At 51.5% G+C, this 18,367-nt stretch overlaps 1 protein-coding gene across 1 annotated transcript in view; it reads left to right on the top strand.

The window, feature by feature from the left end:
• The window catches only part of PKP1 (plakophilin 1), a 74,065-nt gene extending 60,803 nt beyond the window's left edge, over positions 1-13,262 (top strand). The window contains exons 10-13 of the mRNA XM_054395910.1: positions 1,253-1,406; positions 2,384-2,570; positions 11,406-11,490; positions 13,191-13,262. Of these exons, the coding sequence (XP_054251885.1) occupies positions 1,253-1,406; positions 2,384-2,570; positions 11,406-11,490; positions 13,191-13,262 (498 nt within the window). The remainder of the gene's footprint in view (positions 1-1,252; positions 1,407-2,383; positions 2,571-11,405; positions 11,491-13,190) is intronic.
• Positions 13,263-18,367: the final 5,105 nt, after the last annotated feature.

Genomic DNA, 18,367 nt, shown 5'->3' with positions numbered 1-18,367 from the left:
AGGATGGCTCCAAATCTCTCCTCAGACTCTGCTTTACACTTCCCACTCCTGCTGGTGTGAATCCACATCATGGCAGCTGTGCCTCCTGGAGCAAAGGAGGGAAACTGAGGCTTAGCCCTCTGCAATGGGGTTGCTTTCCAGCCTGTTCCCTCCATCCCCATGTCACTGTTGATGGATGTGTCACAGGTGGTGTGACAGTCCCCAGCAGCCCTTCCTGGGGGGGAGTAGCTGAGAAGTTCAGTCTAAACCCTGTCAATAAGAGGGCAATTCATCAATGGGCTGTGCTTCAACATCCATGGACACTCATCTGCATGAGCTAATTCCAGAGATCTTCTGGATTTACATAAGCAAACACCAGATCAGGATCCATAATGAGTGGGCTTGGTCCTTAGATTGTTTTTGGAAGGTATCCATTAGCTACTTCTGTTCCACCACAGCTTATTGCTTGTAGCATGGCAGGGAGCTGCAAGGGCACTGTGAAGGGCAAAGGTGAGGTGAGCACTTTTGGGGACATCAGTTGGGTGAGTTGCTAACCCCACCAGGGCTCCAGAAAGGGGGCAAAAGTACCAGCTGTGGGAGGGAGGATGAGAGACTGACTTGGCAGATGTCTGTGGAGAGCAGGGCTTGTGGTGGCAGAAGAAGGAGCTCCACAGCTGCTTTTTTATATAGTCATAGAGAATCCTTGAACTGATCAGGTTGGAAAGGACCTCAGAGATCATCTGCTCCAACCACCCTGCCATGCTCCAACCACCCTGCCTGCTCTCAACCAGCCCAGGCTGCTCAAGGCCTCAGCCACCCTGGCTTTGAGCATCCCCAGGGAGAGGGCACAGCCTCCCTGGGCAGCCTGTGCCAGAGTCTCACCACCCTCACACTGAAGAACTTCTTCCTCAGCTCCAGTCTAACCCTGCTCTGCCTCAGCTCCAACCCATTCCCCCTTGGCCTGTCTCCAGACACCCTCATGAAAAGTCTCTCTGCAGTGTTCCTGCAGGATCCCTTCAGGTCCTGGCAGGCAGCTTTGAGGTCCCCCTGGAGCCTTCTCCTCTCCAGGCTGCACACCCCCAGCTCCCTCAGCCTGGCCTCACAGCAGAGCTGCTCCAGCCCTTGGAGCATCTTTGTGCCCACCTCTGGCCTCGCTCCAGCAGCTCTGCTGGGGACAGCAGAGTCAGATGCTTCCTATGTTTGTCTGTCTGAACCATTCCAGTTTTGTGCTCCTGACACCAAACCTCAGGGCTGTCCCTGTGCTGTCCCCTAGATGTCCAATGCCATGAGCCAGCTGATCGGGCTGAAGGAGAAGGGTTTGCCTCGCATCGCGCGGCTGCTGCAGTCCAACTGCTCCGACGTCGTCCGCTCCGGGGCCTCCCTGCTCAGCAACATGTCCAGGCACCCTGTGCTCCACAAAACCATGGGTAAGTCACAGCATCACAGATCACTGATGTCAGGGCTTGGAAGGGACCTCTGGAGATCTTCCAGTCCAACCTCCCTGCCAGAACAGGAGCAGAGAATCCAGCGCAGGTCACACAGGAACACATCCAGACAGGGCTGGAAAGGCTCCAGAGAAGGAGACTCCACAACCTCTCTGGGCAGCCTGCTCCAGGGCTCTGGGACCCTCACAGTGAAGAAGTTCTTCTTCATGTTGAGGTGGAACCTCCTGTGCTGGAGTTCCCATCCATTGCTCCTTGTCCTATCCCAGGGCACAAGTGAGCAGAGCCTGGCCCTGTCCCTTCCTTCCTGACACCCAGTCCTCAAATATTCCTCACTCCCCCCAGCCCTCAGATGTGTAGAAGTCATAGAATCATAGAACCACAGAATTGTCAGGGCTGGAAGGGACCTCAAGGCTCAGTCAGTTTCAACCCCCCTGCCATGGGCAGGGACACCTCACACCAGAGCCACATCCAGCCTGGACTTACAAACTCCAGGGATGAGGTTTGTCGTCTCCAGCACAGTGGATGTCACAGCAGTGGCTACTTCCTAACTCTGCTATCTGCCCATCTCACCTTGCAGACCTCCTTATAAGCCACAGCCAAGCTCTCAAATGGGACAAAGCAGTGGCATTTCTCCTGGCCAGAAGGACAACTGCAGGTGGCACCTGCAAGTTGGGTCCCGTCTCAGGCTCCAAACCTACTGGCAAGAGGCACAGAGAGGATCCTGAGGTGTTTTGGGAGCTTCCTTGAGCTTGCCTCCCCATGACCAATATCATTGCCCTTCCAGAGGCCTGCAGCAGTTTTCTCTCTGAAAACCAAGGGATGACAATTATGTCATTAGAGCCCTCATCATCAGTGCCTCCTTCCAGAGATACCCTCCTCCCATTGCCCTAACACCCAGAGCCTCATTCCCTTCTGCCAGGTTCTGCTGAGATGTTGACTGGAACATTCCACCTCTTTAGCTCACCAGGTGCTGCCAGATGTATCACGTCTCCTGTCATTCCAGTCTGGAAACACCAACAGCTATGGGGAGATCATGACATCAGCTTGTTACACTCTGAGGAACCTCATCATGTCCAACCCACACCTGGGAAAGTCTTACCTGACAAGCAACATGCTCAATAATGTAGTGAACCTGTGCCGAAACGGGTGAGTTCTGGGGCAGAAGGCATGGAGGAGAGGGTCCTGAGCAGGCATTGCTGAACCCATCCAGGCTGTGCAAAGCCAGAGTGAGCTCAGAACCTTCCCAGCACCCTGCAGAGCCACAGCAAAGTGGTTTTCTCTCCCTGTGAGCCAAGAGGTTTCAGGCATGTTGGTGGAGAGAAGTTCTCTGTGCTGGCTTCTTGGAAACTGAGCTGAGCCATCCATGAGGGGTTTGGGAAGGAGCCTCAGGAGGTTTGCAAAGGAGCCTCAGGAAGTTTGCAAAGGAGCCTCAGAAAGTTTGCTGGTTGGAGTTTAAGAAACTCCTAAAAAAGAATTGAAGCAGCATCAGAGAAGCCTAGAGTGGGGTGGGTTGGAAGGGACCTTCAAGATCATCCAGTTCCAACCCTCTGCCATGGGCACCTCCCACCAGCACAGCTTGCTCAAGGCCTCATCCAGCCTGGCCTTGAACACCTCCAGGGAGGGGACAGCCACAGCCTCCCTGGGCAACCTGTTCCAGTCTCTCCCCACCCTCACTCTCAACAACTTCTTTCTCCTCTCCAGTCTCAATCTCCCCTCTCCCAGCTCAAAGCCATTGTCCCTCATCCTGGCACTCCCACCCCTTGGCCAAAGTCCCTCCCCAGCTCTCCTGGAGCCCTTTCAGGTCCTGCAAGACTGCTCTGAGGTCTCCCTGGAGCCTTCTCTTCTGCAGGCTGATCAGCCCCAACTCTCCCAGCCTGTCCCCACAGGGGAGGTTCTCCAGCCTCTGATCATCTTTGTGGCCTCCTCTGGACCCTCTCCAACAGCTCCAGATCCTTCTTGTGCTGGGGGCCCCAGAGCTGGAGGCAGTGCTGCAGGTGGGGTCTGAGCAGAGCAGAGAGGCAGAATCCCCTCCCTGTGCTGCTGCCCTTCTTGCTTAGGATGCAGCCCAGACACAGTTGGCAATTTGATCTCTGACCTGGTATTCTCCTTCCTAGACTTTCATCCTCTTTCATCCTCTCCTTCCACCTGCTGGGTTTGACAATACTCCATAGAAGTAAGCTGTTGTTGTCTGTTTTGGACCTTCACCTGCTTCCTGCACCAGGCTTTGCTAAACCAGTCAGGATCCACCACCTGTTCCATGGCAGCAGAGAGACTCTCAGTCATTACAAGTGGCCTCCTTGTTTAGTTTGGAGCTCAGCCAGCCAGCCTCAGTCAGTTTGCTTCTTTTCCATCCTTCCACCCCACAACAAGGCCAATTAACACCAAACCCAACCCTCTTGTAAGCCTTGGCTCTTTTCAGTGGCGTTTACTTCAGCCTAAAGTCTCCCTCCAGATCCCTCAGACAGGGCTTCAGCTAATTCTCTGCTTCAGCAAAGTGTTGCACAACTGAGCCTGTGCTCACCTGAATTGTCTGGAGAGCTGTGTGTGATGTGCTTTGTTTGCAGTGACTCACTGAAGAGTGAGGAGTTGCTAAACTCTGGAGATGTCTCTGGTGTGCTCCAACCTGTCTCTGTCATAAATTCCTTCTCAGAACCTCCTCACTTCTTACAATGTCCCAGACTTGAATTGCTCCTTTGCCTTCCCATTGTTCACAGAATCACAGAATGCCACCTTGGAAGTGACCTCAAGGATCATCTGCTTCAACCTTTCTAGGTGATGGTGGACTTGAGATCACAGAAGCAGAGAATTTAAGGGTTTGGAAGGGACCTCTGGAAATCATTGAGTCCAACCCCCCTGCCAGAGCAAGGCCATCTAGGACAGGGCACACAATCCTCCATCAGAAAGAGTCTCCCCCACTCCCTGATGGCAATCACCAGATCCAGCACCTCTGCTGGGGGCTGCTGCCTAGGCTGGATGCAGACCCCATGCCCTCCACACTGATGCTGAACGTGGTGAGTCCCACGCTGCCAACCACCCCCACAGCCAACAGAAACAGGGAAGAGAAGCACAGAATAGATCTGGTTGGCAGAGACCTCAAAGATCATCCAGTCCAACCCTCCACCTAGCACTGAAGGGTCAGCAGCAAAGCAGAAGAGCTTTGACCATACTGCCATGGGGACTACCAGGCCATTAGTGGTCAGCAGAGCTCTCTGCTAATCTGCCTCAGTGTCCCTGGGGACACACTTCCCTCCCCTCCAGCACTGGGCTTGGGTTGGTTGCTGTGCCTGCACAGTGCCTCCTCCCTGGCACCTGTGTCTTCTGCCACCCAGCCTCTTGACCAAGAGTTCTGAACTGGTCACTTGTTGCCTTTGAGGCCATAAAGCATTGGCTGAACAGAACCAGAGGGTCAGGGAGTGGTTAGGGTTGGAAAAGACCTTTAAGGTCATGGAGTCCAACCACTATCTAACCCTACCAAGCCTGGTGCTAAACCATGCTCCAACACTTCCATGTTTCAGAAAGACAGACAAGGAAGTTAGGGATCTTTGCCTTCCCTGTGTCCTTCTCAAATGCCAACCAGATCTAGGGGGAGGGGTTGAGATTACTCCCAGAATAATTTGGAGAACTACCCCCTGACTAATTGGGAGAACTAACCCCCAACTAATTTGGAGAACTAACCCCCAAAATAAAATTGCCAGACCAGCTTAGCCTGGGATGGAAGCAAACAAAGCTCTATTTTGGGAGCAAATGAAGCTCTATTTTGGGAGCAAATGAAGCTCTATTTTACAAGCAAACTACAGTCTGGAAAGATGGAATGCACTCAATAGGTACAAAATAGAGAATATTTACATAGATTTACAATTTATAAGCAACACAAGGACCTCCCCCCTGGACAATCCCAGGGGGGTTACCAATAGCCTCCCCCTCTCCACCATGTACAAAGGAAAAAAAGAGAAGAGCAGAGAGAGCAGAGAGAGCAGAGAGCAGCTTGTTAGCTACTTAGCCACAACAAGAACACAGCCAAGGTCAGCAACAGCCAAACAAAAGCCACCAGCTGGTGTCTGCCAGAGCTGGGAACCAAGACAGAAATATTTTATACAACTGACTTGATGGTGGTTAACAGCCCAATGGGATGAGTTAGACCTCCTCCTTGTTTTCCCTTTGACATCCCATGGTCATTTATTTGCATTCTACCACTTTCTGCTCAAGATCTGTGGGAAATTTCCTGGGCCTCAGCCTAAAACTGCCCCCAGCTCCCCTCAAAGCTGAGCTTCCTCTTCTTGCTCTTTCTTGTAGCTGTGCTCTGAGTGGAAGGCAGAGAAGGTTCAGTGGTTCAGCAGGTAGCTGTGGCTTCTTCTCCTTCCTGGAGCATCCCAATTCATTACTTCTGTCTCTTGAATATCCCAGAGTGGTAGGGGTTGGAAGGGACCTCTGGAAATCATCCAGTCCAAGCCCCTGCCGAAGCAGGGTCACCCAGGGCAGGGCACACAGGAACACATCCAGGTGGCTTTTGGATGTCTCCAGAGGAGACTTCACAACCTCCCTGGGCAGCCCACCCTCATCCATGCCCCAGGCTCCACAGGGCTGGTGGTGTTCACTCACTCTTTGTTGGTTTTAATCCATATTACCAAACTATTGGCTATTACCTTCCCTTTTTTATTTTTTTTTCCCCTGGTGGTGTTTCTGAAGCCCAAGTCACTGCTTTATTGTGCTGCCTGGTGGCCTTTTCATCTTTCTTCTCCAACTGCCTGAAAAATGCTCTCCTGCTGATTTTCAGGTGACCCTTATTTCACTCATAAAATCATCATTTTTCTCAAGACTTCTCCTTGCTGCAGCAAAGACTTTTCTCCAAATTCCCTGCCTGGACTTTAGAGTATGCAGTTTGCAGCTCATCTCACAGTCTCTTCACCAAGGGCTACCTTCAGTTTCTCTTTGTCCTGTCACTTCACTTTTCCTTTTCTTTTCTTTTCTTCTTTTCTTTTCTTTTCTCTTTTCTTTTCTTTTCTTTTCTTTTCTTTTCTTTTCTTTTCTTTTCTTTTCTTTTCTTTTCTTTTCTTTTCTTTTCTTTTCTTTTCTTTTCTTTTCTTTTCTTTTCTTTTCTTTTCTTTTCTTTTCTTTTCTTTTCTTTTCTTTTCTTTTCTTTTCTTTTCTTTTCTTTTCTTTTCCTTTTCTTTTCTTTTCTTTTCTTTTCTTTTCTTTTCTTTTCTTTTCTTTTCTTTTCTTTTCTTTTCTTTTCTTTTCTTTTCTTTTCTTTTCTTTTCTTTTCTTTTCTTTTCTTTTCTTTTCTTTTCTTTTCTTTTCTTTTCTTTTCTTTTCTTTTCTTTTCTTTTCTTTTTTCTCCTCTTTTCTCTTTTCTTTTCTTTTCTATTTCATTTTGCACTTTAATTCTACCCGAACATTGTACCAAAACTCATAGAATCACAGAGTGGGTTGGGTTGGAAGGGACCTCCAAAAGTCACCCAGTCCAACCCCCTGCACTCAGCAGGGACATCCTCCACCAGCTCAGGTTGCCCAGAGTTGCCCCTGTCCAGCCTCACCTTCAATATCTCCAGGGATGGGCCACAACCACCTCCCTGGGCAATCTGTTGCAGTGTTCCAGCACCTTTCTGGGGCAGACCTTGTTCCTCACATCCAATGTAAATCTGCTCTGCTCTAATTTCAAACCACTGTCCCTCATTCTATCACTGCAGGCCTTTGGGAACAGTCCCTCTGCAGCCTTCTTGTAGCCCCCTTCAGGTACTGGAAGGTTGCTCTAAGGTCTCCCTGGAGCCTTCTCTTCTCCAAGGAGAACCACTCCAGCTCCCTCAGCCTGTCCTCATAGCAGAGGTTCTTCACCCCTCTGATCATCTTTGTAGCCTTCTCTGGACCCACTCCAGCAGGTTAATTAATCATTCAAGAAGCTCAGGTCTTCCCTTAGTTCTTCTCATCCATCAGACTTCCTCTCACCCACACATTTCCAATTTCCCTTTTCACCCAAAGACTGCACCTTGATGTCAATTTGACAACCTTAGGACATCCTGAGGAACTCCTTCTTCCAGGAATCCCTTGGCATGTCCTGTGTCATACATGAGGTCCTTTGAGGAAAGATCCTTTCCCCCCATTATTTGATATTCATGTGCATAATCCTTGCCTTTTGTTCCTAGCCTGCCTCCCCATCTCCTTCTGATGAGGCTCTTGATTGTGTTGTGTTGAGTCAACAGATTTTGGGGTGGCTGCTGCCATCAGGACACCAGTGGACATCTCCTTCTTGTCTTCCCACAATTTGTCACAAAGAGTTCTATCTGTGAAACCCAGACTGCCCTTCAAATCAGCTGTGATTTTCAGGCAGCTTGGTTTTGAAACTCTTTGTCCCCAGACCAGGTCTCCTTGAGCCCCTGCTCCATGTTGTGCACTGCTCCAGTCACACACAGTCCCCAGCACTTTCATTTGGGATATGCTACTTGAAGTTGTCATCACAGCTCCATCAGCTCATGATTAACCTTTCCATACCTAAGCAGCAGCAGCAGAACCAGAGAATCAGAGAATTGTTTGGGTTGGCAAAGCCCTCTGAGCTCATCCAGCCCAACACCAACCCAACCCCACCATGGTCACCAAACTATGGCCCCAAGTGCCATGGGAGCAAGTTCATTCCCTAAGGCAATGCCTAAGAGGCAGCAGCTGCAGGACAGTGATTCAGGACTAACTTTAAAAGGACAATTTATCTGGAGATGAGACCCTCCTGATCTTCTGCTTGCCCTGTAATCCCCTTCCTCTGCCAGTATGAAATCATAAATCAGAGAATTGTTTGGGTTGGCAAAGCCCTCTGAGCTCATCCAGCCCAACACCAACCCAACCCCACCATGGCCACCAAACCATGGCCCCAAGTGCCATGGCCACACCTTGCTTGGACACCTCCAGCCATGGGGACTCCACCACCTCCCTGGGCAGCCTCTTCCAATCCCTCAACACTCCTCCAGCAAAAAAACATTTCCTCCTCTCCAACCTAACCCTCCCCTGATACAATTTCAGGACATTTCCTCTCCTTCTATCACCTGATGCTAGGGAGCAGAGCCCAACCCCCACCTGGCTCCAGCCTCCTCTCAGGAGCTGCAGACAGCAATGAGGTCTCCCTCAGCCTCCTCTTCTCCAGGCTGAACACCCCCAGCTCCTCCTCACTATGTAGGGATCCTTTGTGACACAGAGTCATTATCAATCCTTCCAGCTAAGAGTGGAGAAGGTCTTTTGCCTGAATTTACTCAGAATCTGGGGCTGGCAAGTTTGGGTTGAAAGGCAGAAATCTTTGGGTTGTGCTCTGAAGACATAACAGCAAAAAGTGTTCAACTGACATCATCAGAAGCAAATTCTCAATAGAAGAAAATTGCTCCAGCTTGGAAAGAGAGACCCAAGAGAGAGGAAGATATCCTTGTGCAGGGCAGGCACTGACCAACTAACCAGAGGGAGCTTTGCCTTTGTTGGGGTTTAATTGCTCTTCAACCACAGAATATTTCTCAAGCCCAGGCATTCTGCTGACAGGGCAAGGGGTGGTTCTACCCAGAGAAGAGATTTTGCAACCAAACCTGCTGCTTCTCCTTGTCCCAAAGCCCTGCTCAGGACTCTCTGCCTGCCTGCAGCTCCCCCAGGCCTCCAGACCATGGCAACGTGGAGGAGCTGCACTCTGCTTTTGGAGTTCCTGACCAAGCTAAACTTGCTGATTGCTGTGGTGACAACTTGTGCCTGTGCCAGAGAAATGGCCCAGAATGTGTGGAATGAGGCCACATCCCTGTGCCTTCACACTCAGAGCATGCTACTTGCTGGTCCCAAGCTTCTCATGACCACTGTCAGACCTGTGCCTCACAGTCTGATAGAATCACATCAGCAGAGGACCCTGGAGTGGGGTGGGTTGGAAGGGACCTTCAAGATCATCCAGTTCCAGCCCCCTGCCCCAGCCCAGCTTGCTCCAGGACTCATCCAGCCTGGCCTTGAACACCTCCAGGGAGGGGACAGCCACAGCCTCCCTGGGCAACCTGTGCCAGTGTCTCACCACCCTCACTCTAACAAATTTCTTCCTCATTTCCAGTCTCAATCTCCCCTCTCCCACCTCAAAGCCATTGTCCCTCATCCTGGCACTCCCAGCCCTTGGCCAAAGTCCCTCCCCAGCTCTCCTGGAGCCCCTTCAGGTCCTGGAAGGCTGCTCTAAGGTCTCCCTGGAGCCTTCTCTTCTCCGGGCTGAACAGCCCCAACTCTCCCAGCCTGTCCCCACAAGGGAGGTTCTCCATCCTCTGATCATCTCATGGCCTCCTCTGGACCCTCTCCAGCAGCTCCAGGTCCTTCTTCCTTTTCTGTTCTTTTTCCTTCCTAAGCATGGGCTTGGATCCCCAGCTGGGCCCTGTGTCTCCTATGCCCCCCTGCCCCTTGCTGAGGGGCTACAGGCAGCAGGAGCCTTGTGTGCAGCAGGCAGAACAGATGTGGCCTTGCAGGAAGACTTCAGCACTATCAGGTCTCCACAGGAGGTTCCCCATCCCCTGTTCCCTCAAGGATGGACTGCTGAGGACCATTCTGAGGAGGCAATGCTGTGTGGAGCTTTATCACACAGGGAGAGTCCTGAGCCTGCTCTCTCTCCATCACCCTGGCTCAGACAGGCTGAGGTTGTTGCACTGAACCCAGCTCAGGAGTCTCCCACAGAGAGGATGAGGCCCAGGAGATCAGGAGCAGTGATAAGAGCCAGCAAGGAGGTTTAGTGCTGGGCTGGTGGAGGAAATGTTCCCAACTCATGAAAGTGCTGCTGTGAGTCATGGTTTCGGAGCTGTTAGGTGAGCAAGGCTCTGTGAGCTGCTGCTGAGTAAGGACTTCTGCTTCCAGATGTTGTTATGACAAATGTTCCAACCTCCTCCATCCTCAGCAGCCAGAGCAGAGCCTGTTCCTCTGCTGTCCTCCCCAGAGCTTCACCCACACTGGCCCCATGGCTGCAGGCAAGGGTTGGCACCACTTCCATTCACTGCCACTCTCCACAAACACTCCTCCAGCCCAGCTCAGTGTTCATTTTCCACCCCAAGCCTCCCCTCTTTTAACAGAATCAGAGAATTGTCAGGGTGGGAAGGGACCTCAAGGCTCAGCCAGTCCCAACCCCCCTGCCATGGGCAGGGACACCTCACACCACAGCAGGTTGCTCACAGCCACATCCAGCCTGGCTGCAAACACCTCCAGGGATGAGGCTTCCACCACCTCCCTGGGCAACCTGTGCCAGTCTCTCACCACCCTCATGGGGAAGAATTTCTTCCTAACATCCACTCTGTATCTCCCCATTTCTACTTTTGCTCCATCCCCCCCAGTCCTGTCACTCCCTGAGATCCTAAAAAGCCCCTCCCCAGCTTTCTTGGAGCCCCCTTCAGATCCTGGAAGGCCACAAGAAGGTCTCCTGGGAGCCTTCTCCTCTCCAGACTGCACAACCCCAACTCTCTCAGGCTGTCCTCATAGCAGAGCAGCTCCATTTGTGCAGTTCTGGTCCCAGAGGTTGTTGTTCCTGAGAGAGCAAGGAAAGGTTTCTTGCCAGCCTTCCACCAAGCCCAGCCAGGCTCCCAGCTGGAGATGAGCATTTCAGAGAGGGGCTTGGGCTGGAGGGGACCTCAGAGCTCATCTACTCCAACCTCCTGCCATGGGCAGGGACAGCTCTCAACCAGCCCAGGTTACTCAAGGCTTCATCCAGCCTGGCTTGGAACACCTCCATGGAGGAGGCATCCACAGCCTCCCTGGGCAGCCTATTCCAGAGTCTCACCACCCTTGTACTGAAGAACTTCTTCCTAAGATCCAGACCCTGCTTTCCCTCAGCTCCAAACCATTGGCCCTTGGCCTGTCTCTAGACACCTTCAGGAAAAGTCTCTCTGCAGCCTTCCTGCAGGATCCCTTCAGGTGCTGGCAGTCTGTAGGGCTGGCTGGGAAGCTGCTGCAGTGTGTGGGTTGCTGTTCTGTGCCTGCCATAACTCACCAGGGTTGCTTTCACCTCCCCAGCTCCTGTCCCAAGGCAGCTGAAGCTGCTCGCCTCCTCCTGACAGACCTTTGGTCCAACAGGGAGCTCCAGAGTGTGCTCAAGCAGGTAAGGAGAAGGCTTCTGCTTGGGGGCTGGCAAGGACAACTCTGGTCTTGACTCAGCTGCTGAAGTTTCTAAGGCCAGCACCACGAGCAGCTGGGAGGATGCCAGGGCACTGGGCTGACCACGATGCTCCCAGAACTCTGGTACCCACCTCAGATCCCAGCTGCAGCTGCTGGGCCTGGCATCAGGAGCTCAGTGGAGGGCAGGAGGTCTCTGCTGGGCAGATCCCCCCCGGGGAGGGGCTGCTCATCCAAGAGGCTCAAGCACCTCCCTGCTGGGGTCAGTGCTGCCCTGTGTGCAGTGCACTGTTCTGTGCTGGGCACAGCCCTGAGGAGTTCTGCCCTGGGAGATGCCTTCCCTCCAGTCCCTCCTGCAGGATCAGCAGGTCCCAACACATCCCTGGCAAGCTTCCTCCTCTTATTTCCCCAGGTTTCTTCTCTGTCCATAACCCTACCCTGTGCTTACATCACCCCTACCATCAGGATAATCTTTAAACCCAGAAGAGGACCATTTAGGGTTTGTTTTGCTCTTTGCAACAGAAACTATGAAGGTGCAGAGCCAGGCAGGGCTCAGAGCCAGCTCCCAGTTCCCAGCTCCCAGTTCCCAGCTCCCAGTGGCTTTCTTTAACCAAGCTGGGATTTTCCAGCTCAACAGCAGCAGCACCTGCAGAGAGCAAAGGGCCAGATGAAAGAGAAGGAAAAACATCCACACGGGGGAGTGCCCTGGGGGCAGGAAGGTGCAAAGCACCTGAACATCATTCTGCTCGCAGCTGAGGACTTTCTCCATAGGAGATTCTGTGGCTTTGCTGGCTGGCTTTCCTCTCAGGAGCCTCTGCCCACTCCTGTTGGTGTCCCTGAGGCAGTCCTGTGTTCACACAGATGGCCACAGCATTGGTGCCCACCAGGGAAGGAGAGTGGCAGGATGCAAGGGGAGGTGCATCACCCACCTGCCTCTGCCACTTTTCCACCATGAGGAACAAGATGAAATAATGGCCAGTGGAGGACTGAGTGATGGTTTCCTCCGGCAAAGCTGCAGAAGTCCAGCTCTTGGCAGGTCACAGAATCAGAGCATCAGAGAATTGTTTGGGTTGGTAAAGTCCTCTGAGCTCATCCAGTCCAGCACCAACCCAACCCCACCATGGCCACCAAACCATGGCCCCAAGTGCCATGGCCACACCTTGCTTGGACACCTCCAGCCATGGGGACTCCACCACCTCCCTGGGCAGCCTCTTCCAATCCCTCAACACTCCTCCAGCAAAGACAATTTTCTTCATCTCCAACCTAACCCTCCCCTGGCACAATTTCAGGACATTTCCTCTCCTTCTATCACCTGAGACTGGGGAGCAGAGCCCAACCCCCACCTGGCTCCAACCTCCTCTCAGGGAGCTGTAGAGAGCAATGAGGTCTCCCTCAGCCTCCTCTTCTCCAGACTAAACACCCCCAGCTCCCTCAGCTGCTCCTCCCCAGCCCTGTTCTCCAGACCCTTCCCCAGCTTCATGCAAGGAAGATGGAGTTCAGCACTGAGGGTGATGTGTTAAAGGCACACAGAGAGAGGCTGGAGAAGGTTGCTGGAGTGTGAAGCAGATGTTCTAAGTGCAGGGCAGCAGCTGGAGTGGAGCAGGAGACTCTCTCATGGCAGCAGATCACTGTCGGCTCTGGAGCTGCTCTGCACTCACTGCACTTCCTTTGCATCTGCTTTTTCAGCAAGGCTTTGATAAGAACATGATGGGTTCTCTAGCTGGAACGACCTTCAGGACCCTCTCCTCCAGATTTTAGGAGCCTCTTCACACTCATTCAGGCTGCAGGTGAGCACAGAGCCCTTGGATGTGGGGAGGGGGTGGACTGGGGAGCACAGGACCAATCCATGGACCCCAGGAGATAGTTTGTATTTCTTTAATGTTCCCTAAAGTGGGTTTGTGAGATTTTGATCACAAATCTTAACAGCTCAAAGTGCAAAAGGTTTGTGTCACTCATAGAATGGGTTGGGTTGGAAGGGACCTTAAAGATCTTCCAGTTCCAATCCCCTGCCCAGGACGCTCAGGGCCTCATCCAGCCTGGCCTTGAACACCTCCAGTGAGGGGACATCCACAGCCTCCCTGGGCAACCTGTGCCAGGCTCTCCCCACCCTCACTCTTAACAATTTCTTCCTCCTCTCCACTCTCACTCTCCCCTCTCCCAGCTCAAAGCCATTGTCCCTCATCCTGGCACTCCCAGCCCTTGGCCAAAGTCCCTCTCCAGCTCTCCTGGAGCCCTTCAGGTCCTGGAAGGCTGCTCTGAGGTCTCCCTGGAGCCTTCTCTTCTGCAGGCTGAACAGCCCCAACTCTCCCAGCCTGTCCCCACAGGGGAGCTTCTCCAGCCCTGTAATCATCTTTGTGGCCTCCTCTGGACCCTCTCCAGCAGCTCCAGGTCCTTCCTGTGCTGGGGGCCCCAGAACTGGAGGCAGTGCTGCAGGTGGGGTCTGAGCAGAGCAGAGCAGAGGGCAGAATCCCCTCCCTGTCCTGCTGCTCTCCTGCTCTGGATGCAGCCAGCACAGAGATGATTCTTTGTGCTGCCAGTGCCTGTTGCCAGCTCATGTCAAGCTCCTCAACCACCAGCACCCCCAAGTCCTTTTCCTCCAGGCTGCTCTCAAGCCACTCCTCACTCAGCCTGGATTTGTGCTTGAGATTGCCCCAGCACAGGTGCAGGACCTTGCACTTGGCCACTTGGTTTTCTTGGGTCCACCTCTCCAGCCTGTCCAGCTCCCTCTGGATGGATCCCTTCCCTCCAGGGTGTCAACCACAGCTTGGTGGCATCCACAAGCTTGCTGAGGTTGCCTCCATCCCACTGCCCACATCAGCAGCAAAGGTGTTAAACAGCTCTGCTCCCAGCAGCAACCCCTGAGGGGCTCCACTCACCCCAAGTCTCAGGCTGTGTGGTTCCTGGCTGGGTGCAGATGTTGCCCACACTCTGCAGCTGTGTTTGCTGTGGACAAGCTCAGTGCAGATGCCATGGGCTGGACAGAGCTGCTGTACCTGCTTGGGCTTCCTCTGCCTTTCTTCCTTATTTTCCCAAGCCTGAATGGATTCACTGCACTTAACCAAACCCTCTCAGCTGGAGCTTTCCACAGAGATCTCTCTGGCAGTGATTTAATTCCTGAAGTCTGACTTAATGTTACCCAGAGAGTGTCAGTGGCACACAAGCCATGGCATCAACCATCACCCCCTGGGAAGTTTGGGGTTGGGTTTTTTGAGCACTTACTAATCCATCTGCCAGCCTCATGTCAAAATATGGAGCTAGGTGTTGGCAGCTGGAAAAATCCCAACAGAGGGGAGAGAAATCCTGGGCAGAATTATCAGGGCATGGTTACAGAGTTTAATTCAGTGTGAAAAGAGGAGTTGGACCTGGAAGGTACCTTTGAGTCATAATTCCTCCTGAAGGGAGAATCCTGCAATCATAGAATGGTAGGGGTTGGAAGGAACCTCTGGAGATCTTCCAGTCCAACCCTCCTGACAGATCAGGAGCATAGAATCCAGCACAGGTCACACAGGAACACATCCAGAGAGGGCTGGAAAGGCTCCAGAGAAGGAGACTCCACAACCTCTCTGGGCAGCCTGCTCCAGGGGTCTGGGACCCTCACAATGAAGAAGTTCTTCCTCATGTTGAGGTGGAACCTCCTGTGGCACCCAGGGCAGGTCACACAGGGATGCACCCATGTGGGTCTTAAAAGTATCACAAGGAGACCCCACAGAGGCACCCCACAGAGAGATCTCACAGAGAGACCCCACAGAGAGACTCCACAGAGGGACCCCACAGAGAGATCCCACAGAGAGATCCCACAGAGAGACCCCACAGAGAGATCCCACGGAGAGATCCCACAGAGATACCCCACAGAGAGACCCCACAGAGGGATCCCACAGAGAGACCCCACAGAGAGACTCCACAGAGAGACTCCACAGAGGGACCCCACAGAGAGATCCCACAGAGAGACTCCACAGAGAGACTCCACAGAGAGACTCCACAGAGAGATCCCACAGAGAGACTCCACAGAGAGACTCCACAGAGGGACCCCACAGAGAGACCCCACAGAGAGACTCCACAGAGGGATCCCACAGAGAAACCCCACAGAGAGACTCCACAGAGAGACTCCACAGAGAGATCCCACAGAGGGATCCCACAGAGAGACCCCACAGAGAGACCCCACACAGAGACCCCACAGAGAGACCCCACAGAGAGATCCCTCAGAGGGACCCCACAGAGAGCTTGAAGCAATCAGCTGTCTGCATAGCATCAATGGTAGAGGCTGGAAGGGACCTCAGCAGATCTCCCAACCCAGCTCCCCTGCTGACCACGTCCAGGTCTCCATGGTGGGGGCTGAGGTGACCTGCAGTGAATTATTTCCTCCCTAGCCCAACCTCCTCTTTGCAGCTGAGCTAAGCACAGTCCTGGTGCAGGAGGAAGTGCTGCAAAAGTCCATTTGGATCTTCTGCCCAGGTGCAGAGTTCACCTCATGCTCTGTTGGGTTCTGAGACCTCACCTCCAATCCTGCCTCCAGCTCTTCTGTCCTCAGCAGAAGGACACAGAGCTGTGGAGTGAGGCCAGAGGTGGCCACAAAGATGCTCCAAGGGCTGGAGCAGCTCTGCTTGAGGCCAGGCTGGGGGAGCTGGGGGTGTGCAGCCTGGAGAGGAGAAGGCTCCAGGGGGACCTCAAAGCTGCCTGCCAGGACCTGAAGGGATCCTGCAGGAAGGCTGCAGAGAGACTTCTGCTGAGAGGGTCTGGAGACAGGCCAAGGGGGAATGGTTTGAAGCTGAGGCAGAGCAGGGTTAGACTGGAGCTGAGGAAGAAGCTCTTCAGTGTGAGGGTGGTGAGACTCTGGCACAGGCTGCCCAGGGAGGCTGTGGCTGCCTCTTCTCTGGAGGTGCTGGATGAGGCCTTGAGCAGCCTGGGCTGGTAGAGAGGTTTCCCAGTGCATGGCCAGGAGGTTGGAGTAGATGAGCTCTGAGGTCCCTTCCAGCCCAAGCCCCTCTCTGAAATGCTCATCTCCAGCTGGGAGCCTGGCTGGGCTTGGTGGAAGGCTGGCAAGAAACCTTTCCTTGCTCTCTCAGGAACAACAACCTCTGGGACCAGAACTGCACAAAAGGAAAAGAGGAGAGGATTGGTGTAGGAAAAATGAACATTAAACTGGGCTGAAGAAGTGTTGGAGGAGGCCTTGAGGAACCAAACCTAGCTGAGAGGTGTCCCAGAGCATGGCAGGGAGGTTGGAGTAGATGATCTCTGAAGTCCCTTCCAACCTGAGCCATTCTGTGATGGTTCTGCTCCCACTGAGGCTCAGAGGAGAAGGGAAGTGTAGGATGAAAAGCTGCAGGCAGTACATCAGCTGGGCACAGTGATCAACAGCTGGGTCTGGACATCACCAAAAGGTTTCTAGAATGCTTTTAATTATCTAGGGGTTTGGTGTTTTGTTGTTTTGTTTTGTTTTGCTTTGTTTTGTTTTGTTTTGTTTTGCTTTGTTTTGTTTTGTTTTGTTTTGTTTTGCTTTGTTTTGTTTTGTTTTGTTTTGCTTTGTTTTGTTTTGTTTTGCTTTGTTTTGCTTTGCTTTGTTTTGTTTTGTTTTGTTTTGTTTTGCTTTGTTTTGTTTTGTTTTGTTTTGTTTTGCTTTGTTTTGTTTTGTTTTGTTTTGCTTTGTTTTGTTTTGTTTTGTTTTGCTTTGTTTTGTTTTGTTTTGCTTTGTTTTGTTTTGTTTTGCTTTGTTTTGCTTTGTTTTGTTTTGCTTTGTTTTGTTTTGCTTTGTTTTGTTTTGTTTTGCTTTGTTTTGTTTTGTTTTGTTTTGCTTTGTTTTGTTTTGTTTTGTTTTGCTTTGTTTTGTTTTGTTTTGCTTTGTTTTGTTTTGTTTTGCTTTGTTTTGCTTTGTTTTGTTTTGCTTTGTTTTGTTTTGCTTTGTTTTGTTTTGTTTTGCTTTGTTTTGTTTTGTTTTGCTTTGTTTTGCTTTGCTTTGTTTTGTTTTGTTTTGCTTTGGGTTTTTTGTTTTGTTTTGTTTTGCTTTGTTTTACTTTGGTTTTTGTTTTGTTTTGGTTTGTTTTGTTTTGCTGTTTTGTTTTGCTTTGCTTTGCTTTGTTTTGCTTTGTTTTTGTTTTGTTTTGTTTTTGTTTTCTTTTGCTTTGCTTTGTTTTGCTTTTTTGTTTTTTTTTGCTTTGCTTTGTTTTGTTGTTTTGTTTTGTTTTGCTTTGCTTTGCTTTGCTTTTTGTTTTGTTTTGCTTTACTGTGTTTTGTTTTGCTTTGCTTTGTTTTGGTTTGTTTTGTTTTGCTTTGCTTTGCTTTGCTTTGTTTTTGTTTTGTTTTGTTGTGTTTTTTGTTTGTTTTTCCCTTAGTTTCTCTCCATTTCAGGATTTGGAACTGGTTCCTGTCCAGGAGGAGAAACCTTCCAAAGCTCCTTAGGGTGTTTAACGACTTAGAGTCCTCCTGAGCCTAACCTCAAGCTGCAAAGCAAGCTGCAAGTCTGGGTCTCACCTGAGTGACACTGAGATTTTTAAGCATTATTTTGTTGTTTGTTGTTCATTTTAGGGGGGGGGGGTGAGAAGGGACTTTTATTGAGGTTATACTTTCCTGATGTCAGTAATGATTGGGGATGGGGATGGGGGGGTTGGGTGGGGGTTGTTTGGTTTGTTTTTTGCAAAGAGTCTGTTCTGTGTAACCCTGTGCACACCCACCTGGGGAGTAGGAGCTTCCTCCAGGCTTGGCCCCTGCCTTCCACCCAGCCTTGGGGTGAGATCAATCCTCCTTGTAGAGTTCTTTCTCCAGTTCCATGCAAGCCATGTACCAAATACTGCCACACTCAACATATGGCACAACCTATTTGTAGCTCCCCCAAGTCTGAAAATTGCCAATTTTAGGTCAAGTCCTCCCTT

The sequence above is a fragment of the Indicator indicator genome, chromosome 35, assembly GCF_027791375.1.
Source record: "Indicator indicator isolate 239-I01 chromosome 35, UM_Iind_1.1, whole genome shotgun sequence".
Taxonomy (NCBI): domain Eukaryota; kingdom Metazoa; phylum Chordata; class Aves; order Piciformes; family Indicatoridae; genus Indicator; species Indicator indicator.
Note: the sequence above shows the minus strand (reverse complement) of the source record. Positions and strands in the feature narration are given on the sequence as shown.